Source organism: Thermobia domestica, chromosome 3 (assembly GCF_964235325.1).
Source record: "Thermobia domestica chromosome 3, izTheDome1.hap1.1, whole genome shotgun sequence".
In the NCBI taxonomy this organism is placed as follows: domain Eukaryota; kingdom Metazoa; phylum Arthropoda; class Insecta; order Zygentoma; family Lepismatidae; genus Thermobia; species Thermobia domestica.
Window position 1 is genome coordinate 44,949,171 of NC_137456.1, and position 26,232 is coordinate 44,975,402.

A 26,232-nucleotide genomic window follows, 5' to 3' on the forward strand; every position below is an offset into this window, starting at 1 on the left:
AAGTTCCATTTTGAAAACTTTACTACCAGCAGCAGAGACGCGATGAAACGCCAACGAACCACAAAATTACTCTCCCAAAATATGTCAAAATGCCTATATGTGTGATTTGTTTATATTTAGGTGAATCAAAAAACACAAAACAAATACCCGGGGTGGACGCAAACTATCAATATTACGATTAGTAGGCACGTGTTCTTCTGTCTTCCCCACGGAAACGATCATAAAAAGCTTGGTTGTTGAAGGATAAATCATTGACGTCTTAATTTAGCCAATCAGACAAACCCCTACATCTCGAGTTCTAGAAGGTGATACCGTGAACCGTTTCAGATTTATTGCTTCCTGGTGGAGTACTATCCATGAGCAAAATTTGAGCATAATAGCCGACATGCATCTTCGGTGCCTCTTATCTTTAGTACAATTTTAACCAGAGATGGTGTGGGTCAATGAAAATTTGATCCACGACCCACCATGACCCACTATCACCCACCACCCAAATGCCCCATTGGCCCACTCTGATCCATCAACCATCGTGATCCACTCTGACCCACCACCAACTATGAACCACTCTGAACCATTGTGACCAACTCCGACCCACCAAAACCCATCGACATCAACTCTGACCGATGGCCCACGTCCTCCTCTCCATTGGCTAAAGAGGTTACACTTGTAATAAAACAAGACTGTGAAATTATCACTTATCGGAGTTTGAATTTCTACCGTTAATGGCTCAAGCACCTCTCTGTTACAATACTAGTGGGTCTGACCTTTACGATATATAATGGCAAAGTGTTTCTCATCTTCCAAATTAAAATGAATTTAAATTTATCATATATAATTATTTCTTTGTTGCCTTACAGACACATTTCAGTAGAAAATAGGGTGAAATTTGAAAGTTTCAAATCAAGGAAAAGTAGACCAACGTAAAGAAAACAGAGAGAGAGAGAGAGAGAAACTAATTTTCTATATAATTAAGCATGCCGTACTAATTGAAAATGCCCATGTAATTAAGTTTAGAATACAAATTTTATGGCCATTTTTCTCTAACTTTATGGCTTGATTGCCTTATGCTCGGAACGCTCCATATATTAAACACCAGCTTCAGCAATTATAAATAGAAAGCAGTGGGTATAAAATTCAAAAAGAACTTTAGTTTGCATTACTCAATTTGTTTCTCAACTAATATCAATCGTTTTCGATTATTTTTACAAATCAACCCACTACCAATTTCCAATATATAGAAAATGCACCCCCGTCCCCCCGCTCATAAAAGATAATTTTAAAAAATGCCAGGACATATTCTCTTTATTTTTAATAAAGAGTTATATGCTGAATTTCAGCTCTCAGTTGAACGGCTTGTGAGATACTCAATTTTTCGCTCATGTGGTTGGGATTCCACGTTAATCAGTAGGTCCACGTCTCATATAGCCTCGCTGCTGAAAGGGACGCTAAACTAAACTCAACTCAACTCAATTTTTCGCAAAAATTCGGACTTCTACTCCCCCTAAGGATATGTATTATAATGAAAGTGACACGCGTATGATAACTTCCCAGTTGGGATTGGAGCCTGATTATATACCAAACGTCAATTTATTTGACTTTGCAATTTGACCGTGATGATTACGCAGACATAGTTACTTTCAATTTTTTTATGATACATATCCTTATTTCATATGTTACAGATGATTCAAAAATACTTTTTCAAGCAGTTAGCTCCTCTAGAATCTCACAGGCTGCATCCCAAAATCCAACTCCTACTATCCTATGACAATCCAAAAGTGACTGAACTGTTTTTATTAGGAACAAATGACAAAAGAAAAATGGAGATCTTGAAAGTAAAATGTAGAAAAGCTCGGTGCCCCCAATAACTACATATTTCTCCGCCTCTTCATCCCGAACTTAAAAATAAAACTTAATTCGAATATGGTTAATTAGTGAATTTATTACAGTTAAATTCCACTCACTACATGCTACAGCTACAACTATGTAACAAAAAATAACAACTGTGAAACATGTTCTGAATTACTATTAGATTTCTTACGCTATTATTAAACATATTAGAATAGTAAAAGAGGATTGTTCGTGAAATAGTATATTTGCTCTTGATTTATAACTTTTTCATACGGAAAAAAATAAAATATTATTTAAGTTTTAAACTTTGCACTCTGCAAATATGTTGCCCTCTAGGCAATGGGACTAATGTGAAATGTGGACTATTGTGGACTAATGGGAAATGCTGCACTGTTAGCGGCGCTGAAAACTTACGATTCGATTCTAATATCGAATGATTTCGATATCTTTATGTCGCTACGTAACCACCCTGGGTGCTAATGGGAGCTTAGTTGGACTTGAATTGAAAGTAGAACCATTCACCTAAGCGACCACGAAACTATGGATTCGATACTAATATCGACCCGTTTCTAGCATTTTTGATATGTATCCCGACAGTACTCTTTTTCCAGACTGTAAGAAATATAGTTAAAATTGCCCTAGATATATCAGAATTACGTTGAAATACACACATAAATCCACTTTTATATTCTGTATAAATAGAGAGTGAGCGAGCGAGCGAGCGAGAGAGGGCGACTGAAGGCATAACCACTTCCACATTGAAAAAGCATATATCAGGAATTGAATTGAAAATCTATGTAAAGACTTTCTGCTGTGGCATGCTTCATAAGGACAATTCCAGTCTGCTCACGTGACCTTTGGGGTTCATGAATTTTTTTGTGAGCGTTCCGACTTTGGATTCTCTGTTTATACCTTCTGTTTATGCATCGAATAACTTTTCAAGAACATAAATGACATTCTGTATTATGAATGTTGAGAATTACCCTCTATATGACAAATAGCTGCAAATAAATACACTACATGATTTATTTATTGCTATTGAACGAGTTTCTTAAGTTGTATTTACATCCTCATATATAATACCGACCTACTGTGAAAATTATCTCAGATGTTATATTTTAAACATAATAATTACTATGTTCTGCAATGATTATGTTATAACACAACTTATGTATTCTAATGTAATTATTTTATATAATTTTTCATGCATTGCGGAAAATATAATTTAAAAAAAAAGGATTAACCTAAACGGGATTCGAACTCAAAACCTTATGATTTGAAATCCGACAGCGTACCAATGAGCTAGCACAAGGACTTCTAGAATTATGCTTCTAGCGATGTATAACGGATCTCAAGATAATTATGACATTCATATCCATTACAAACGCTGTTTCTGTTCTACTTTGATTTTTATTTTAGTACTCAGGCGATAATTATGTTCTATTTCTTAACTTTGAGCATTCTTTTACATATGGAAAGATTCTTTAACGTATTTAAATGTTCCATTACGTATGGAGAGCTAAATGACAAACAAGCATGTGCTGACATTAAAAAAATAAAGGTTTCGAAATATTGTATCATTAAGTATTTCAATCAATGTTGCTTTTTTAAACACTTGGTAACAAGTCGTATTATATTTAAAAGAAGAAAAACACATTTGCAAACTTTTTCCCGATTGCAAAGGCTGGCTTGGAGGTTCGAACCTGGCTTACTTTTTCCCGAAGATACCCGAAGCTGGACTTAGAAAATTTTTGCCTCAAAACACCAGTAAAGAATGCGCTCAACCTTTTTGAGACAAGGTGTACATTGACAAATTCCAGTGTATCAATCGTAACGATAAAATCTCGGCTTAACTTGCTGACAGATCAATATTTTTAATCAGATCTTGAAAATAGTGAACAGTTGACGACGATAGGAAATCGAATTATGAACTTAAAATTAGCAACATGGAATATACATAACATACCTCATCGAAAAATTGTTATAGACCTCCACGGGCGTCTATGGGGTGCGGCCCCCCACAATTTTTACTTCTCCCTCTAAAATTTTCAAGATAGGCTTGCAAATATACTATAATATGGTGGTAAATTATAATATGGTTGGATCGCCCCCCTCTAATTTCTACCGCCCCCCTACATTTTTGGGCTGGCTACCGGCCTGGTAAGGTATTATAGCATAAAACTCAGATATTTCTGTTGCTGTAATCCGTAAATATCCTCTCCAAACTTCATTCCAGTTCATCATGGTACAGAGGGAAGGTTCTCTCATGTAGTATCGAAGCACACTCTTTGCAAAATTTAGTGGTGTTCTTCTTGCAGAAAGCACACCGTCCTTGATTTCCCGTCATCAAATAATGGTTTTAGAAATCTATAGTTCTTTGGAGAGGTACTTTCTTGGTTCTGGTCTTGAGGGAAGTTTTGGTTTCTGATGAAAAAGATATAATGTTATCTCTCTTCCGAACGCCAGATGTGTCATACTACTGGTACCGTTTATATAAACATCTTCATGAAACAACCAGCTTTCAACCACAGCGATATGTAGAGCATTTGCAAACAAATTCTACCACCACTTTTTACATCTCAAACGCGGTCTGTACCCAGCAAGAAGTCTAAGAAATACACCTCCCATTCTCTCTTTGTATTTGTATAAGTACAGAGCATAGATCATCTTTTCTAATTTTGCCTTTCGAATTCCTCGAAATAGTAAGAATTGGCAGCAGTGAGTACTTGCAGATAAACAAATTAAAAAGTTTTTCCAGTAATAGAAAAACTAGAAAATCATAGAATCATTGATACGACATATATAACGAGTAAACGTAATACGGATAAATATAGATATTTTTATAAAAAGGCCTTGTGTCCATCTTAAACACAAATTAAACATAACTTTCTTACAAGGCTGTCTATATTCTTTTTTATAAATTAACGAGAAATGTTACAGTTTCGGAAGTGTATCACTTCCTTCTTCAGACTACTATTCCAACTGAAATCATAGATAACATAACATAATTTGTTATCTCTACCAATCAGAATCATTTTCTCATTTTTCATTAAAATTCAAAATATATGCCCATTGTTGTGACAATTTTAAACTCTTAACAGAAATAATACATTGTTAATTAATCTTTAATTTCCTTTTAACATATATTAACTAAATTAAATACTAATTAACTATCTAAATATTGAAATTTTCTACCTAATATTGAATACTAAATTTTCTACCTGAATATTGATTACTAATTAACTACGTGAATATTGAAAAACATATAAATAACTGTAACATTTTGAACTGTAACTCCAACATTTTGAAAATTTCAGTTGACGAAGTGAAAATCCCTCATCTGTCAGAAGCATTGGAATTATGGAAAGGCATCTATAATAATACCATTCCGGAGGCCAAGGAATCACAAAGAAAATGGGATGAAATCCTACTAAACGAGATAGCTGGGAAGGAGGTAATTTCACAAAACAGTTTTGACGTTGCTCGCCTAAAAGCACTTCAGAAAAAAGAGTCTGGCCCCTCGTTACAAGCTACACCTTCAAAAAACATCGGAACTTTTTTAGACGATAATATTTTCAAAATATGTGTAGCATTACGCTTGGGACTAAATGTTTGCCACCCATTCACATGTGCGTGTCAAGATCGAGTGGACGAGAAAGGTTTACATGCTTTGAGCTGCATTAGAAGTGGTGGTAGAATTACACGACACACGGAATTAAACCAAATAATCAAACGAGCACTCGCCAGCATCGATGTTTCTAGCATCATTGAGCCACAAGGATTGTATCGAAATGATGGTAAAAGACCGGACGGAGTAACTTTAATCCCTTGGAAAATGGGCCAGAGTCTTGTATGGGATGTAGCATGTGTTGATACTTTCGCTCCTTCATATATAACACTAACATGTGAGGAAGCAGGAAATGCAGCAGAAGCAGCGGTTAAACGTAAACATACAAAGTACGCCAGACTGAAAGAAGACCATCTTTTTGTTGCCTTTGCTACAGAAACGATGGGAGTTTTTAGCAAAGAAGCCAGTGAATTTTTGAATGAGTTAGGATCAACTTTAATTAAGAAGTCAGGCGACCCAAGAAGCAAACACTATTTAATACAACGAATAAGCCTAGCAATACAGAGAGGAAATGCAGTCAGCATTTTAAAATCCTTCCCATCAGCACAAGAACTGGATGAAATTTTTTTACTTAAAATAAGTAGTATAAACATGGTGATGGACAGCGATTTGCTTTCTAAGTTTATTTAGTAAATCCGTTCTATTTCCCTTTATATTTCTTCGCTGGGATGATATTCTTATTTCAATTTTTTATCACTAATTCCGAAAAGATTTGCCTAAGATATTGAACTTAGACGGACTTCTTTCTTTTAAAAAAATTTGTAGTGCTAAACTGTGGTCTCCAGTTTCTGTTCTGTGTTCTGGTAACATTGAATGTGTTTGTCGTTGTCGACAATTGAGTGCTAGGTGTAGAAGTGTGTGATGAAAAAACAAATATTTTATCCATATTGATTTAAAAATCTTTACCAGCACAAATGAACGATACAGGTACTTCTAAAACGTCAGAGAAAACTCATATATGGCCTGATTTGTTCACTACTTAAGAAAATAAATATTCGTGGAAGAATATAGACAGCCTTGTAAGAAAGTTATGTTTAATTTGTGTTTAAGACGGATGAATACTTTATTTTGAAAGAATATCGGTAATATTTGTACTCTACAGATTTATGTGCCATCCTAGTGGGCACTGGACAACTAAAATGTTTGTACGAAGCGTAACAAAATATGAACGCCAAAAAATAATAATAGAAATAATGTTGGAGGTTCCAAGACATAATACGTTACAGGCCAATGTTCCAAAATTGGAACATTGTAAAATAGCATGTAATTACTAGCTAATATATAAACGATTGGGCAAACAAATATTGTCAACCTTTTAAACGGGCTTAGAAGCACTAGTTTCTAGAAATTAAACATTTTTGTATTAATAGGCTTTTAATAAAAATATGTAATACGAGGTAGGCACGAAAACTTAAAATTTTACCAAAATCTGAAGTGCATAAGTCATTTACTAATTAAAACTTGTGTTACATTTCTATTGATTTTATTTATTTTGTATCTCTTTTTACCTACAAATCATTTTTTTTATACTCTCTAGTTGACATTACTTACGCTCTACAAAATTAAAAACATGTTCCAATATTGGAACATTGGCCTTTAAAAGGTTAACGCTGTTCACTTCTTTAGATTCTATCTATACACAAACACTGAAGCAACAAGTTTGGATTTGATACAATTGTGAACATGGCTCTCCATTAGTTTTAAGATAAGAAATTTACAATTATGAGACAAGATTTTAATTGCTATAATTACATGACACAAATAATTTCATATATTACTTTAAATGTACTAAAAAGAATCTGCTGCTAGGTTATTTCAGTTCCTTGCATCTGAAACATATCAATATTTCCTTAATACTAAAAAGCAAACAAGCACTTGAATACATACTTTGTTTGGTTCATATTTGGGAATCGTGGATCAAATGGAGCCGTTCTCAAATCTTCAGCAGACTTCAGTTCTGGCGCCATCTTCAGCTAATAACGATCTGGAAATAAAAGAAACAACATTTTAAAATCGTTGGACATAGCTCTTTAATACTATTTATTTTAAGATTACGGACAGTCTTACATTTAACTTTTATGGGGCAAACTGTTAAGTGCTGCGATACTAAAAGTAAAGCCTTTTCTAAAGCAGTTTTTCGTTCCGCTTCCTCCTTCAAATTGTGAAAATTAACTTTTCATAGTAAATAAAAAGATACGAAGTGAAGATACGACGAATCGAAGATGGATCGTCAAGTTCGAGTAGCAAGAAGTCAGAAGAAATTATAAACAGAATGTTGTAATTAATATATATGCTATAAAGTTTACTCCTGAAGATTCCTGCACCGTTTTTTAATGTAATTGGATGACCTCCAATAGACCAATGCAGAAACGAACGGAAAAATGCCTACCTTTTTCAAACTCGGGGGAAGGGAGGGAAGGGGAACTTTATTTTACGAATTTTCGGCAAGTTTGCTACACTGTATCAAGAAAATAATTTCTGTGGTTATCGTTCGGTGTACTGATACGTCTATAGCCATAATCATCTTGTAACATGTGACGGATAGTAGAAAAACAAACACCAAAATAAATAAGAAAATTTGTTTTCGTACTGTCTACGTTTGATTTGACCTATAATATGTAACTGAAAAAAAAAAAAAAGAAAAGAAACTGATTAGCTTCGTCCATCTCGAATAATTGGAATTAAACATGGAGACCTGAAACAAAAATGAAGGTAAACATCGCATATACAACGCTCTGTACCCAAGACGTACAGGAAATTGGATTTAGACGAGGGAAGAGGATAAATTCGAAGCGTTAGGTTTCCGTACTATGAGAAAGTTTAATGGAGGTTCTCTACGTGCAATTGTTTGCACGCCCCTGTACTTTTATTAATGACCTGTGCAATCTAAGTATAAGATTTTGTGATGTGGTTCTTTGTTTTAGTGTTCTATATCCAATACTTTTCGAGTTATCTGTGGCGAACGTACGATCTAGTCAAATTTGTCAACAATTTCCAATTATGCAACCTAACTACCAAATCGCAAAACATCAAAAAACTGTTATCACACAAAGTTGTATATTTTAGTGTCCTCTGGTCTCTCCCCTAGTTTGTCGGACTTTTTAACATATTGTGGTCATCTGTCTCACTAAAGCTCTTTTACTTTTGATAACTAAGTTTATTTTACTTGTAACAAATATCCGATTTTCATAAATAAATAAATAAATAAACAAAAAAACTCCACGTGTTTCCAAGGAGGAAGGCATTATTACGTAAATAGTTATAAATAATGTGGAGAACATATTTTAAAATTGGACTGCATACCATGTCTTGACATTCGAGAGTTAGCGCAAAAGGAAAAATATATTTTAATCTACTTAATAATAATAATAATACAATATGCTATAAAAGAGTCAACATTAATGAAGTACTTACATTTACATACTGTGGAAACTTATTTTGAAAGGACAAGAAAAAACTGAAGTTCATATTATACCAAGTAAAGCCTGTAAATCTGGACAGCTGCTTTCAATTGGTTGCAGTTGATAAAAGTAATATTCTTACAAGCTGGACAGAATTGGTTGTAGCCAACGCAAGACAGGTTTCCCTACATTTCCAACATTGATATGACTAATTTAAGGGTTGTCTACAGTTTTAGCAAATAAAGAAACCAATAACGAGTAACCCGTGAAATCACAATTATCTTTTCCTTACCTCTAAGATCTTGTTTTCAACAGTTGGCATAACATCCATTAAAAGTTAAAAGATTAATCTATATTAATTATTACGAATACTTAAATAACTTAATCCAGTCAAGTACTTCAAGAACCTGGGTTTCCGGGCTATCGCGCCGGTGTGATAGGACTACAAATGTATGGTTGAATTATATGATCTGTAAGACTATGTGCGGACAGAGTGGCTGGTGTAGTGATTAGCACACTAGCACGGTAGGCTGGAAACCTGAGTTCGATTGCCAATCACTGCACATTTTCACTCTTGCCTTTCATTCGGCCTTCACTTACAGAGTTGGATTTTATTTATTCTTCTCTTTAGACATGTTAACATGTTAACAGTCATTGGACACACACACCACATATGCGTACGAGCAGTTCCGAGGAAAGACGAGAGTAGACATGCTTAGCCTACATTGAAAAATGTTATTGGTCTAGAACGAGAGTAATCATCATCTTCCCAATTTACTATCAGTTTCAATTGAAGCTAGAAACAGCCTTGAACTTACTATTAGGAATTCTACAGAACTAGAATTAATCTCCAATACTGAACTATATTATCAATTTTATAAATATAAATCATGGTTTTGAATTTTTGTGGAGAACATATTTTGAATTGAATCCTGACAACCGGGTTACCTTCGGACAAGTTCTGCAAAACGACAGAATATAAATTACTCTTAATTCTAGAATATTCATTAATTATAAACAACTATTAACTTTACACTGAAAAATAATCAGGAAAAAGAATAAATACACATACTGCATCATATAAAACTAAACCAATTACAATCTAAGAGATTGTAACAGAAACTGTGGAAACTAATATGTCGAACTTTAATATTTTTTATAAAAAGAGAAAAAAAAAAAACTGCGAAGACGTGAATGACACAACCAGTATTTATTGTATTTACGAAATGAAGTGAAGTAATTTCGATGTAGAAACCTATCTACAAAGTTGACATAATGAGACACAACCATAATACACCTTGTTCTACATGAATACTTGAAAACCCAATATATCTAAAACAATAAGCGTATTATAATAACGGTATTAAACGCTTCTACAGAGCATATATAAATCAAAGTTGCGCTTACGACAACTGAAGCATGCGACATGCCAAACGAATCATAATCCCACACCAGGAAGAAATGCTGGAAACAAAAATTAAGTTGTGACGTGAAACCTTTCTTTATGTGATAAAATTAATATTTAATAAAATGTGAATTCGCATTATATTTTGCCTGCCTGTGCAACAAATTAGCTTCAAAAATATGTTTAAAAATTATATATAGTACCGTAAGAAAATGTGTTCATACAGCATTACTTACCATTTCTATCTAAAGCTGAAGCATCATTACTTTTTCCATTAAAATGTTGGTAGTTTTCACACAACGATTAATTGAAGATCCATATGTCAAGATAGCATTAAACGTTAAAAAAAAATGCGTACACTTTGTCCTCACAACCCAACAATGTTCAGAGAAATTAAATCAGTTCTCACTAACATTGCAATGCATATCTACAGATAGAAGTTGCGTAGTTCCTTCAATGAATAATGGTGGATGTGTTTTAAATTATATAAATTAAGATATTTACACTCATACATACCCATACACACAAATCCCTTAAGCACATAGTATTCATTTCGCCCTCCCTTATAATCACTGTTATATCATCACACAATCACTGCCACGCTATAAACATTACTTATTTTGTTCATTTGCAAATACCAGTTGATAAAGGAGCTATTTGACTAAAGGCCTCGTTTTGCCTTCCTCCTCACAAGAGGATTCTTTGTACCTTCTAACCTCTGCCATGTACAGAGACCATGCATCTTTAGGTGGCTCTGCTGGAACCTCGTCGTCCTTTTTTACCTTTTTAACGAGACCAGTCGGAAGAACCCTACCTCCTCGACGCTTGCCCACAAAGCCACTTGTGAGCCTCTTCTGGGAATCGCTTATGGAGCTACTGCTATCGGATTGTGGAGAGCTCGTTGGCGATGGATCAGAGGCTGGAACGGTTACAGAGGTAGATGATGAACTACTTTCAGATTGTTGTTGCTTTTGATGTTGCTCTTGCATTTTTTTGAACATTTCTAAAAAGCTCCCATCGTTCTTGAAAATGTTTGTTGGTTTTTGTGCATCGTTTTCTTTGTGTTTTTTGTGGTCCGAGTGTCTCTTTGATGGACTTGAGGACCCACCATCGTTACTACTTGATTTATAGACCATCTTGAGAGCGTAGAAGTTGAGGTTCGTCACCTAAAAGGAAAAGAAACTCTCTGGTATAGTTACGTGTCAAAATAATTCACTGACGTACTTCCACCATAGCCTTTCTGTTGCAAAGAAAGTTACTTTAAAAAAAATAATAATAAAGAATTGGTTTCCACAATAAATTGTATGTAGAAAATATTCGATAAGAAAAAAAAAAAAAAAAAAAAAACAAACCTGAACAACGACTTTTATGAATACGTTCTCGACTATGGGAAACTATGTTGTGTATTCACAAACAGAGCTTTTCGATAGTATTTAATCTATGGGGTGCGACCTTTTTTTAAAATGTTGTCATTCTACTTGTTTTGAGACAAAATTGTAATTTGGTGTAAACCATGTCGATTACAAGAGGCTACAAGTGCACAAATAAGAACTGTTTCATTATCGGGCTTGCATCAAAATACGAAGAAAATGTTTGTATTTACAATGAGTCGTATTTGACAACGTTTTCAAACTTTCCTAACATACTGCCCTCCAATTTTTGTACCTTGTTGCGATGACGTATCAATTCTAGATATTTGTGTTATTTTTTTTTAATTTTGCTTACTAATTTAAAATGAAGAAAAAATATAGAAATATACCAAAAGATCTACAAAAGTTTCTCGTGGAAAAAATCATTGACTTACATCCACTATATCCTAAAATCTTAGGAAGATCAACACAAAACTTTAACAGGGTTTCAGACACAAGAAGTGTTATACTGAAATATTATGGACGGTGGGAATAACCTGGAAAATCCGAGTTAGCACAACTGGTCGCATTATTCTGACCTGACTTTAATGTAAGAGTTTTAACAGTTCATGTACTCCGTCCTGAAATCGAGCAATATCAAAACGGTAAGCTTTTAAATAACACTGACTTCTTTATATCTTCATATGCCTTGCCATGAGAGAACCAAAGTGTTACATGATCTTCATAGAAGTACGGTGTAGACTACACAAAGTATAGAAGATAAAAACATGCAGAGAGAAACTATAGTACGCTACAATAACTGAAAGATTTAGATCGGATTTTTTAAAAAAAGAATTATTTCCATACATGTACACACAACATTCAACTAGCCTGTTATTGAACATTGAATATTAAAGAAAGAAAAAAAAAAAAAAGTTGCTATGCTGTTATTGTCAAAACGAAAGCCATTGAAGAACATATTTTTCGTTAACTGCTGCCATGATATGGAATGCTTTAAAACTACTCGACTAATTTTCTTCTACGTCATCATTGCCATCACCATTTTATATTTAGAAAAACTCGATTTCAACGAACAAATATAATGTTCTTCAAATTTCTTTGGTTTAGTCTCTTATCCAAACACTTCCACTAACTAAGGTCTATAATTACGACTATCAACTTGTAACATGATCTCCAATGCCATTGTATTTTATATAAACTACACACAAACCTACCGCTAAAATAAGCTCTGTAGCTTGGCGGTAAACCTCGTGAATGTGCGAATCGAACACGTTTCAGACATAATGCTTTAATCCTGAAGGCTAATATTTAATTATGTCACACTTTCCCAAATCTTGCGCCTTGGCTGAGCTACAGGAGTGTCGAGACATACGAGGGTGGCTTGATAAGTAACTTGGTTTAATACTAAAGAAATCAATTTGAGTTTACTTTTCGACAAAGTACCATCGAAGTTCAACGCTCTTGCCCCGATATTTCTCCAGCTTCGCGATTCCTTACGGAAATAACTTTCTTAGAAGCTTTCAAAACATCATTTACTTTCTCTACTATGGCTCCATTTGACTCAGATTTTCATCGTACCACCAAAGTTTTGAGTTTCTGGAACAGGCAGTACTATGAGAGCTAGATCTGGTGAAAATTCAGAATGCGGAAACAATTCAATTCGCAGCACGGTCAATTTCTGCTTGGCGACAGGGATATTCTTCTGCTCTAGAGTACAGGCAGCACCTATCTTGCGCAAAGCTTTTTCATGTGCAATTCAGTACGCAAAGTGAAACAAAACCTCTTATTTGAGATACTTGTGACTTCTGTTAACATCGTGTAGTTTCACTCGTTTGTCGGCTAAAACCAAATCATGGACTTTATCAATAAATTTGGGGCTCTAGGACGTGGTGGATCTTCAATGCTTGTTCTGCGACGCTTAAATTAATTTACCTTAAGTTGAAAGTTTTCATGAACTTCCTTCGCAATTTTCCCTTACTTATATATCAAGTTCTCTCAAAGAAGGAATTATGATCAGAATGACTTGAGACCATAGATTATTTATTTATAGAAAGAAAATTTTATTATTACATATGCAGACGACGTTAGCACCACCCAATAGTATGTGAACTAAATTACTTACCAAACCACCCTTGTATCTGGACAGTTTCACTGAAATGAAAGTACTGAAGTCTGCACTTTTTCCTGGCTCACTATACTTTTAATGACAAAAAGTAGGCATCAGTGAAACAGATGTGCAGCAAGAAATGAGTGTGGCTGTATCCAATTTCATTTTGCAATTTCAGAAAGACTTTCAGTGAACAATAAGCTCATCCGTTTCACTAATTATATAAGTAAAGAATGTTCTTGTGTAGCCTTCTTAAAAAACATACTTCAAGCTCTTTTTTTTAAAATAAATTAATCATTAGTGATCTTTTAAAAACATGTTTCATTTATACATACATCTATATAAATGAAACATAGATACTCTATGTTCTAAGTTCGAGCGCCACCGAAAAATCGAGGAAAACTGAAGACGTAGTGTGGGAAGATCCGTTATAAAAACTATGAACCCGTATTTTATGCAACTGCGTCATGAAGTCAAGTCCTCTCCGCAATTCCTCACTGAGTTTGTCCAACATGGAACACACCGAAAGTTTTTGGAGTGATACAATAGAAATCACATGAAACTTATACAGGCGTTCGAGTAGTTCTCTCATCATACACTTGTCCAATCCTATGTAGACACATCCTCGATTTCTGCATTGAAAGCCTGTAACGCTATGTCCCTCACAGTCAAACATCTTCCCCTTGAGTTCTCTTTTCCAGGAAGCACAGTAGCCGTGGGGTGCCAAATCCAGCGAGTAGGGAGGATGCATCCATAACTAGTGTTGTGGTGGTGAAGCATGATTTCTTTGGTCGTTGTTTGTGCAGTTCCTCGAAAAGATCGGAAGGCAAACATATTATCAAACCGCTGTTACTGTATTTTCAATAGGAACCACTTTTACTTGATCTGATCTTGAAAGAGAGGAAGAGATACTCAGACCTGATCATGAGAGAGAGAATAAAAGAAAAAAAAACCTTTAAATAACCCTGCAATATTTTGTTCATTGCTGCTGAACCAATATTCAGCTTTTCCTCTAACTTCTGATGACAGTTTTCCTGACTTGTTATTCCACAGATAATGCTATTAGGACTCATTGCTAGGTTCATTCGACAGAATGTGAAATTCCCGAAATCACCTAGAAAACTGTTGGTTGTCACGGTGAAGAGCTTCCAAATGCCTGTCCGAAACGTTTATAATTATTGGTGTCTTCGCTCACCGTGAAATCACGAAGTGATTGCATAAAACTCATATCTTAGTCAGCTTCATGGAAGCTGCGCAAATGACGCTGTTTCAAGTAGTTGCAAGCTTTGCCATGTCGAAGCATGACTGACAGGAACAAATTAATCAAATATAAGGGTACAATACACCTGTATCATCATTTTACGATGTCAACTGTAAAGAAATATTGGCATGACCCTATTATTTAGTAGACAAATTACGTGCAGTTTCAACTATTTCATCTAGACAAAAATTTCTGATCTAATTTGACGACGTCCATAAACTTGTTTGAACAAGAGACATCTTTCTTGCTTTAAAAACATAAATAATAATAATAATAATAATAATAATAATAATAATAATAATAAAGCAAAGTAAGAAGTTTTAGCCGAAGAAAGCAATATATTGAATACGTGACAATACTGAGTATAACTAAGTACAACTTCAGGATTTGATTTTTTTTTTTTTTTTTTTTTTTTTTTTTTTAACACTAGGAATTACCCATTATGGTAACACGAATTCCAAACAGAATACGTTATTACTATGGTCGATCTTCCGTTATGCTAACTTTACATTATTGTCTGGACTAGCAAAAACAGCTAAAATTGAAGGAAATTGTTGTCGCACAATCGCAAAATATGTGTATTTATTTTTTTTAAAAAAATGTCTCCTAATTTTTAACATTGAGTGGCCACTAAGTATTTAATGAAGAAGATATGAAGGCAATAGAAATACATAATATGGAAAATACACCGGAGTGGGGAATACCCTACTTAATTTCTCTTGTAAGAAAGCCCCTCCACTAATAACTTACTGAGAAAACATGAGTGTGAAGGGGTGAATAAAGTAACACTATTGTCAGATTAATTACAGTAATGCAAATTAATTACAGTAATGCATATGCAATTATCATATATTTCGTATGTACTTAACGGGTAAGTGTTGTACTAAAATTGGTGGAAAAATTACCAGAATTTATGAAACATATTGGTAATATCGTTTACCATACAAAACTATGTTTCAACTGAAAATACTTTGGTTCAAATGAAATTCTAATCCATGTCAATTTGAGAGAAAATTACAACTGGAAATACGCTCAAGATGATCAAAGCTTGTATTTTGAATATTACATCTATAGGTATTCTGTACAATATTATCAAGGTAAATCTGAAGAACTCAAAAGTTTTGTCATTCTGTACACTGATTGACCGTTACCAGTGATAACCCATGAACTAAGTGCAATATGTGCTCATTTAACTAAGTGTTAACTCGTCATGACACATTTCAGTTTACGTCCCACGATTGTGCCGTGCAAACTACAGATGGTGATGAGAAATGAACGAAATGGTGGAATTTAGAAAGTGAGAGGAAATTGGACAACCCGGGTAAAAACACACGCACAGTGTTTTACCACCACCAAACCCATTTGGTGCAAGTTGGGATCGAATCAGAGACCTCAAGCATCATAGATGATCGCTCTACCACTTAGCCTCCGCGGTCTCTTAACTGTTAACTCGTGAAAAAGCACTGATTCCGTCAGTGTACTACACATTCCCCTTTCTATTACCACCACGGAACAACATACTATCTCCGTTTCTGACAAACTACAAATGTGCTATTTAAAATATATATATATATATATATTTCTTGACTTCTAATTTTAGGTTATATATATTAAGCTGCAGATTCACATTTCATATAACCTCGCTGTTGAAACTGTAGCTAAACACCAACCAACCAAGAATTTTATTCTATGGAGTATGTGAAGTGAAATATGAATGCAACAACTCTTACATGAATATGAACAAGCGAAACATAGGCACCAGAATCCAACAGTATATTACACATTAGCGAAGGCGGCGAAGGTACGTCAAGTCTATCAGAGCACTTCATAACACTAGAACCATGACATCTGAGACCATATACGTCGTCATGTACTGAGAGATAAACAATTCTGTAATCGTTTGATTACAAAAAGAACTGTTGAACTCGGCCAAAGGAAACTTAGATTTTAAAAAATGAGATTTTTCTATTCACGAATTTCATGAACCAGGATCCCATACATTATTAAAACATTCCTATACTTCATATTAATTCATTTCTACCAAATCAAATTTGTTATGAAAAATTATAATAGATAGACGCCAACGTTCCACACGAAAATTTGCATTTCAAACATGGTGGTATGCGAATATTAAAGAAAAAGAAGTACATTGGTCGCATTTTTCAGTGTTAATGTTCAATTTACTAACTTAAGGATGCTTTTAATTCATTACAGAGCCACAACTGATCAAGAAATTTTGATGATACTCTTGCTGGAAGGTATTACGAGTTCATATTGTGCCCTTATGCAGCATCAAGCTTATGAAAGATGTGGGTTCCGAATCACGACCGGGGCTTGAATCCGGTATATATATAAACCATCATGCGCGATCAATACTCGCATTATAGGTGATTCCCCACCACATTATTTCGCCCCCAAGAGATTCACAACCACGCCAGCTGCTCCGTATTGTAAGATGTTTTTCCAAACTATGTACATAACTTAAATGCTATCACTAAACTGCGATTTTTCATCTATTATATTAACACTGATCAAGTATTTGGTTTATCAATCAACAATGTACAGACGCAACCAGTTGCAGGCACTTATGTATTCACCGTCCTTAAGATCTAAGTCTCTTACAAACTTGGAGCATGGGAAGGTTAATACTAATTCAAAGAACCAGCTTTCATAAACAAAGAAACACTATATAAACAAAACCCAATACAATTACCAGGGTTCATCCAACGATTTTATCACAAAAAAAGGCGCTTGTTATTTTAGGATTAAGGCCCTAACATTCCTACCTGCCTAAAATGAAGATCTGTACCTGCGAGGTCATTTTCAATGGAATAAATAACCAATAACAACAACAACAACAATGGAGAAGTTAGGTGGAGCGAAATCAGCCAGTGCCTATATTTAGCAGTGTCATCCCGATATTCGGTTGAACTTGAGCAAAGACCTCAGTCACTAGATTCGAACCCGGGTCCTCTCAATTGCGAAGCAAGAACACTAAAAGCCCGCTAGCCTTACACCATTGGAAACATTTAGCCTTGAGTTTTATCTATAGATACAGTTCCATCGCTTGCTTGTTGGAACTGAAGAGAACTCTTACTTCTGCTTTACCTTAATATTGAATCTATGATCACTCATTAATCAAGCAAACATAACTACGATTCTAAAACATAGTTAAAAGTATTTACACAATACTGGGATGACTTTTGGTCTTTAAAACTAAGTAGTAATGACGCTTTGAACTGGAATACTATACTTTCAATAACTTATTGAAAATTAGATCACGTTATGAGAGAACAAAAGTTCTATAAAGCAAAGTAACGGACGATACTTATGTTCTTTCTTACGTTCATTTTTTCGAAGTGGAAACTAAAACCCATTGTAATTCCTGATATTTAATTAACACTTCTTTAAAATGTGTCAAAAGATATTTCATAACAATGTATGCTCTTACATTTTAAAACGTCACAAATAGTTTAGTTCCCTTCAGATGTAAATGGAAGTACAGAAATTGGAATCTTGTAATATTCAACTGAAATACAGCGTAATGATAAGAGTATTACTTCAATTCACTCCTTAAAAGGAAAAAAAAAAAAGCTTAAACAATCTTTAAAAAAATTCAACCCTGAAAATTAGTATTAAAAAAAGGGATGAAAAGTCTAATCATTCATACTTTAGAGCAGACGTCAAAGTCCGTCACGATTAAATTTTTGTCCCAATTTAAAAGAAGGCGAACATCAGCGGCGAAGCGTAATCCTACAAGTACGGTAGGGCCGATAAACTAATAACACAAGTGACATTTAATGTATCATAAAATGTTTAAAATTCTGGTCAGAATTTTATTTTCCTTATGAGGTTAAACAAAAGAAACTACCAAATCTATTTATTTTAAAGAACTTTCTTGGCTGTGTTTCTAATATTGTTTAGAGTTATATTTATGTGCATGTATACATAGTAGTTTTTATTGCTGTTTAACAAGAATGAATATTTATATAAGCAAAAAGTAGAGGGAAAGTAGTCTTATTATTATTATTCAACAAATATTTACATGGAGAAAAACACGCAATGTGTATTAACGGAATATTTCCATTTAGCTCCGGTACAAATATTTTGAAGTGCAGTTCATAGTTTCTTCTGCCTGGGATTTGCAGCAGGGATGAGGGTAATTTCCTCCTCAATTGCTATTTTCATTTCCTGCATATCTGAAACTGGAGGGAGAGAAAACGTAAGTATAATCTTATAGTTAAGAACTGTCAAATTTCTTGAATAAGCGTTTGTTACTTGCATCTTCCAGTTTAAAGTAAGTACAATACTGTACCAAATTAATGCATCACGTGATAATGGCTTCACTAGAAATGTTAATGCTCAGAAAGAACTTCATTTGAATCAACGCAAGATATTTAATATTTGTATACTACGTAGTAACATATTTAAGGGGGTGGCTTCAGGGCTTAAGCACTCACCGAAATTTTATCGCAACTTTTTATTGTTTTAAATAGACTATATTGCAGAATTTTCACATTTCCAAGAATAAAGTCATCAAAGCTCCTCCCGAACAAGCAAAGTCCCCCGAAACAAAATAGTAAATACACCATTGATTCTATGAAATGGAAAACTCAACTAAAATTACATGCAAATATAATTATTTTATCCTGTATGGTAGCGTTTGATAAATATATATATATGTTTAATGTATCAGATTTATATTCTGCAAACTATTATGATCCAGGCGCCATGTACGAAACAAAATACAGCTACTCTGAATAACTCCTGAATTAAACAATTATCACTAATACAGGGTGTCTTCTAAAATTCCACAATGAAATTTCGTGACTTTTTCTTTACCAAATCATAAAATTTCGTAACATTTTCAAGAACGTATTTGGGTGCGAATTAGGCCGAATTTTCATCCATGTGATACAAACGCACGCGATTTGGTAGCGTCTAAAAACCAACCATAGACATTTTTGGTGTTGAATTTTGATGTTTTATAAAACAAAATTTTCCAATCTGTAGTTACATTTGCACAGTTTTAAAAAAATCGTGCCCAAAAGCTAAATTTTGTGACTTTCGTGACCGACAGACACCCTGTAATAGAAATACATATTTGTACACAGAAACTTCTTACTCTGTGTTAAGGAAATCATCTTATAACATATTAGCATTGAAAGATGCTTCAACGCTAAAACTAAACTCCCAGACGCGAGCCTTCGCACCTTCCCAACAATGCGTGCAATTCCTAGCAAGAATAGCTTCGCGCCCTGAGCATCATAGCCCGTAAGCCTGTCTAGCGAACTGGTGACGCTCAGATGGAAGGGGCTTCAAATGTTTCCAACCTACTATTTTGTTACCGAAAAAACGAAATGTTGAAGTATTGACTATTTTATAGGAAACCAAAGATAAAGAAAATATACAGTAGAAAACAGGATAGGCCCGGCCTCAGAGCCTCATAGTACGCTTCGCCACTGTTCGTTACATTCTATAACACTTATCAATACCGTTCGCTGAAAATGGAGAACTCAAGAGTCACAATTTGCTCTTTTCCTTTAAAATATTACAATAATTATAATTGAAAATTTTATTCAGAATACAGAAATTAAATGTTTTCCGTACAACAATGGGAAGAGATAGAATAAACGCTGTTCCTCCTTTTAATCTCTTCGTTACTCCGACCAACAGTTTTATAGTGTTATTTTTCCCCCACAACAGCCATGACATACAATTTCAACGAGTTAATCATACACGAACTATAGCCGCCGCTATTTTGATTCTTAATGTGTATTATCAGCAAAGGGATCACAGAGCAGTAAGTTAGCTGATGTTATCTCTAACCAAAATGACGATCTGTATTACAATAGAATAGAATAAATAACCTTCGTATCATTCAAAGTGTTTTGATATTGATAGTATGCCCGCATTCCAGAGAGTCGAAGTACAGTAATTAGAACAGACGGAACTTATGAACAACGTACTTTCTTTAGCAATTTAAGAGTCAGTAGGTTCCGTACAATTTTGGTGTGGTTCTCAGTAAAGTTACAGAAGAAGAGATGTTTGAAAAAGAACTATTCATTGTAATAATCTAAAAATTTTCCCAGACTTGTAAAGCATTATGATCATAAGAGCGAAGCGTATTAACAACCTAAAAATTAACGCTGAAGAGACTTTAAGCATCCGCTAATAAAGCAATCAAATAAACGTATTAGAGTAATGGTAATGAGTAGTATTATTAGATTTCTTCTTTTTCACCAGTTAATGTCCTGGCCTCTAATAGCTTTTCGGCAATACAATAGAAAGTAATAAAAGAATATAATAGAAAGTAAAAGGAAACGTGGTGAAATGCGTTACACTAGTAATAATAGCGTTTAAAAGTAGACAAGCATCGTGTAAGATCCAGGTTTGCCTCATTACGACACCATGAACTCCTAACAGATTTTCAACATCCGAATAATGTATTAGGTACGAAAGTTTCTCACGGTGTGACTCAAAAGTATCACAGAACAACAGTACAGTCACTTTAGTTTGTCTTGTAACACACGATTCATTGGAGAAAATTCCCAAAACAGTACCAGCGAATGTAACCAGCAAATGACGTACAATAGAACGTACGGAAGCATTAACGGACACACAATCCAAGTACTAACATTGCCATTCCCATGTTTATGCGGAAACCTACCATCGTTAACGTGCCTCTTCTTACTGATATTCACGCGGACACTTCAGCATCGCCCAGACAACAAAATATGCAAACCAATAGTACTTCCGAAATATTGCCTGAGGTTGGTTAGTGGCTAAGACACACATGTGGTGCATTGCAATAGTACTTATGAGGATTCAAAAGAATCTCACAATACTAAAAACAAGAAAAATTGCTATGAAACAAGGCCACGCATGTTGTAATTGTAAAAGGGAAGACAGTGACAAGGAAAATAAACTTTCATTCTTAAAGTTATTTCAGTATAAATCTATAGCGCAGAAGTTCAAAAATTGATACAATTTACTGAACGCAACGCGATCGCGACACACTTGCTTCACTTATTATTAATAATCCCGCGCAGAATGAATTCGTTCGACATTGGTCAAGCGGATCTGTCAGTGTGGGAGTTACGAAGATTTTGTGTTTTCTCGCTCGGTCGAAAATCCCTCCCAAACTGGTCTGCTTTCGGGAAGAGTACGTTGTATAACTATTCCAAGTGTTTGTTTTCTAGCTGTGCCGAAAATGTCTCCGAACTTCAACCCGCGGTACTACAGGAGATGACCTTGAGGCAGGGGAAACCAGAAATATGAGGAAATGCTGTCAGTTTCTGAGAATGTTACAATGTACCCCCTTGTGACGCAAAATTTGAAGTTTCAGAGATCCAGGAGCAGTGTAAGAGCATGAATTGTGTCACTAAGCTCACTTAAATGAAGAAATTTATCGTCAAATGTAAGAATTCCGTAGCTCTAGCGTTCGGTTCTCCAATAATGAGGATGAAAACACGGCCGTGTAGACAAGCCACCAATTAAAAACTCGCAGTGAACGACCACACTGGCCAGGCCCTGAAAGCAGCCGTCGAGGACAGTGGTCTAACGTGTGATAAATTACAGGTTCCATGTTTCCGCTGAAACAGTCAGACTGCACCTGCATGGGATAGGGAAGTCATACAAGGAATTACAGGTACCTCAAACATCGTCGGCAGTCAACAAGGAACAGCGAATGACGGCTCGCTGCTGACGAAAAGTGTCTTTTCCATGACACTCCCAAGCGTACCAGACATTATTTGTGGCCACGTGTACGTTTCTTACACCTGAAGATCCTTTTTGCACCCACGAAAGGTTATGCTCTCTGTAAGGTGAAAATGTCGGCAAGTGGTGCATTACAAACTCCTTCCACTTGGTCAGACCTTCACTTTTAACCTCTATCAGCAGTTCCAAAGGGTGCATCGCGTATAACGGTAGAAGCCCACGTAGGTGACAATGGGCAAGAGAATACTGTTCCTGCACCACAATTCTAAGCCACATGTGGCAAAGAGGACCCGGGACACACTTCAGCAACTTGGCTGGGAGACAATGTGCCAAGCACGTTATTCACTAGACCTTGTCCCAACAGCGACAACCAGCTCCGTGGGAGATCATCCGCAAATAAAGGAGACCTGTTGAACGCACTCACGAACTTCTTTGCATCCAGGGCCGCCGAGTTTTATCAACACGGTATTATGCTGCTGGAAGAACGCTGGAGAAAGGTGTTGGATGCTGATGGAGATTACTTCGAAACCTAAAGTTACATACGTCCACTGTATTGCTCTTTGTTTATCACTGCCCTAAACTTTCTGGTTACCTAAGGCTTGTATCAGTGTCGTTAAAAAAAATTCACAGAATGTCCGTAATCTAGTTTTGGATTCGGAAAACCTCCGACCACAGGCTCACCAAGGAAAATAGTGAGAGCTTTGTACTCTCATTTTAAAATACACCATGATAAATCACGAAAAAGACCATGTTCTTTTTCAGAGAACCGTAAGAGCGTGTGGGAGGAGTTTACGAATGGTGCCCAGAATTGTGAATGAGGAAGAAATATCCTCGTGCAAATCAAGTTTTGACACACCATTCGAAATATTTGTTGAAAAATTAGGGTTAAGTTCCAAAGTTGGGCGTACGTTTCCAGCAAAATTTTTAAAATTTACAGGAAAGATATGGATAATTTGATCGTTTGTGTGCCTGATAATATTTAAGAGTCTCGAAAATTCTGTTTACTTGTTACATATAAGCGGTGGTAAACATGGGACTATACGCCGAGCGGAGGGAACTACTTGGCGCAAGGTAACAAAACAGTTGCATTGTGGGAAAGAAATGAGCATTAGTGTCATCAACATGGCGAATGTACAAGGGCAATGAAGTAACAGTTTTAACATTTGTGAACCAATACGTTGATAACGAACAAAATCTTTTAAAAGTTTGTTAAGAGCACGAATTAATTAACCTAGTAACAAATTGCAGAAAGTGTGCAAAGTAGATAACAGCGAAAAAACATGGCGAAAGCGGACGCCCAACTTCGGAATAAATGCCAAAAATTATAATTCTTTCACTAATCTTCTTTTTATTGTCCTCCAAAAGACTTCTGGGCGACATGGCAATATCATACTTAGCATAGAAGAAGTTCAAAAGGTAAAAAAAATGAAATCTCTAAGTTTTACGTCCCACGGTTATGCCGGTGAGGCTAAAGGAGACGGTGATAATGAGAGATGAACGAAAATGGTGGAATGAAGAAAGTGGGAGGAAACGGGAGAACCCCGAGCAAACCCACGAGCACGGTGTTTGTCCACCACAAAGTTCACTTGGCGGGGGCTGGGATCGAACCCGGGACCCCAAGCACCAGAGGTGAACGCTCTACCACTGAGCCACCGCGCCCCCCTAAGTTCAAAAGAGCACCAGTATTTGTTGAAATTAACCGTGCTACATGACCACTAAAAAGCACGAATGTCATGTAATCGAACCAGGGCAGGATGAAGCTGGTAATCCCGCGTGTGTCCAAAGAGAGCAAACGTGTCAGCGACGGTGGGTATGCGCAAATCAAAGTTAGTGAAGACAGTTTTTACGCAGTAATAGGAGGTTCTATAGTTCTGTAATGGCTTCACACATGTAACGCTGCACTTGTAAATATAAAACAGGCTGATATCATTTGTATATTATGCAGAAACTCCACTGTCGGAATATATTTAATACAGCTATCTTTCATGAGCATTCACTTATTTTAACAATTATAAAACATTTCTAACGATTTTACACTAGTAACCCTATTTTTTGTAACTATAAAAGGGTTCACTCGAACAGATGGTTCTTTTGAATAGAAAATTTATACGTAAAATACGATGTCAAACATTTTTCGTGAAAGACTGACCGTGTGAATAAAGTAATTTTTATCAGTGCACAGGATACTGAAATGAAGTTGAATGATAGTGAAAGTATTATATGTGTAACTATTTACTGAAGCGGACGGTGGCAGAATACAATAATGCAAATTGGATAGCAATAGATGACTGGAAGTTTAGGTTCGTACATTAGTAATGAAAGTTTGTGATGAATTTAAGATTATTCTAAGCTGTAATCTAAAATGAAAGCTCTAATCTAACCTAAAAATGCAAGAAATCTGTCAAAGTTTGGTAGAACTGTCTGCTCGAGCAATATCACATAAAATACAGTTGCATTATTCAGTTCTTCCGCCTGTAGAAATATGTTCCGTATAAACATGTCTTTCCATGCGGAGCATTGAATTTTACTCGTATATTTTGCAAAATTTGTTGTTTCCAAGCTTGATCAGCATCAAGATTTATTAGTTAAGACAGAAAATACATTATTTCTAGCCCCGAGGAAGAAGCCTCGCCTAACAAAATATTACTTAGGATTAAAAAAAAGGAAAGAAAAAGAAAAGAATGTGAGTGCTATTTGTAATATTTGAATAACACAGACTGATTAGTCTAGCCGTTTTAACTTTCATAATACTGATTTTACGACAGTAGACATATATTATTCAGTTTTTCCCTCAAATCACTTAACAGTGACTCTGGTTCACCTGGTAGTAAATACGGTTCATTATTTGTAACTGTGATATAGTCATTGATTAGATTAGGTTAAGTTACAAGTCACTGTACCGACTCCGGAGCTGTCGATGGATTTGTGTTAGATAATAAATGCTATCCACAGTAGAATATCAATGTTAATCTGATTATGTATATAAAAAAAATAATAGTAGGTAGTTTCCCTAAATTAAACGAGTGTTAGCACTTTTATATCGAGAAAATTAGCAGCGCTACGTACGGATCCATAAACTATATTTACACCAATAACTGTACTCTTCTGAAAATGGACCCAATGCAAAACCTAAAATTACTGGATCTTACTAAGTATTCTGAAGGCATGTATTATGAACAATAATTAATCAAAAGGTGACATGTACGAACAACATGAACTTTTAATTTCACACTTGTGAAATATGCATAGGCTATATAGATTACAAGGGATTCAGGCGAACACTAGCGGTTTTTTATCTTGCACAAAATTCCATAGAAACTTTCATATAATATTTACAAAATACTCACTAAGTCAGTTTTTTTCTTTGTTTCCGTGCCTGTCGAAACTAGCATTAAAAAAAAAAAAAAAATCAAAGTTGTTACATTTAACAAATGGTATACGGACTTCTCTAATCAAGAAAGCATTGAATGGCTGCAGAAAGATTTCGTTAATT

The 26,232-nt window shown here is 35.2% G+C and overlaps 2 protein-coding genes across 5 annotated transcripts in view; both read right to left on the reverse strand.

The window, feature by feature from the left end:
- The window catches only part of COX6B (Cytochrome c oxidase subunit 6B), a 44,413-nt gene that overhangs the window by 17,896 nt on the left and 285 nt on the right, over window positions 1-26,232 (reverse strand). For 2 of the 3 annotated variants that reach the window (XM_081750733.1, XM_081750734.1), the window contains exon 2: window positions 7,364-7,460. In XM_081750733.1, the coding sequence (XP_081606859.1) occupies window positions 7,364-7,443 (80 nt within the window). In that variant the 5' untranslated portion in view covers window positions 7,444-7,460. Of the gene's footprint in view, window positions 1-7,363; window positions 7,461-10,518; window positions 10,659-26,232 lie in introns of those variants that run through there. The other variant, XM_081750735.1, reaches the window with a different exon arrangement.
- On the reverse strand, window positions 10,520-26,146 carry LOC145680341 (telomerase RNA component interacting RNase). Of its 2 annotated transcripts, none has more exons than XM_081750730.1 (2): window positions 26,087-26,146; window positions 10,520-11,448 (listed from the first exon to the last, which is right to left on the reverse strand). In XM_081750730.1, the coding sequence occupies exons 1-2, from the start codon at window positions 26,129-26,131 to the stop codon at window positions 10,936-10,938; spliced, it is 558 nt and encodes a 185-aa protein (XP_081606856.1). In that variant the 5' UTR covers window positions 26,132-26,146; the 3' UTR covers window positions 10,520-10,935. The 2 variants fall into 2 exon arrangements, with proteins under 2 accessions (XP_081606856.1, XP_081606857.1); XM_081750731.1 differs by lacking the exon at window positions 26,087-26,146 and adding an exon at window positions 19,066-19,228.

What these genes read in the sequence shown, in the direction of transcription:
- LOC145680341 (XM_081750730.1), bottom strand. Translation starts at nt 26,131, where the DNA reads ATGCTAGTTTCGACAGGCACGGAAACAAAGAAAAAAACTGACTTA. An exon ending in CAAAGAAAAAAACTGACTTA is followed by an intron (nt 11,449 to 26,086) that starts GTGAGTATTTTG and finishes TTTTCCTTTTAG; the next exon opens with GTGACGAACCTCAACTTCTA.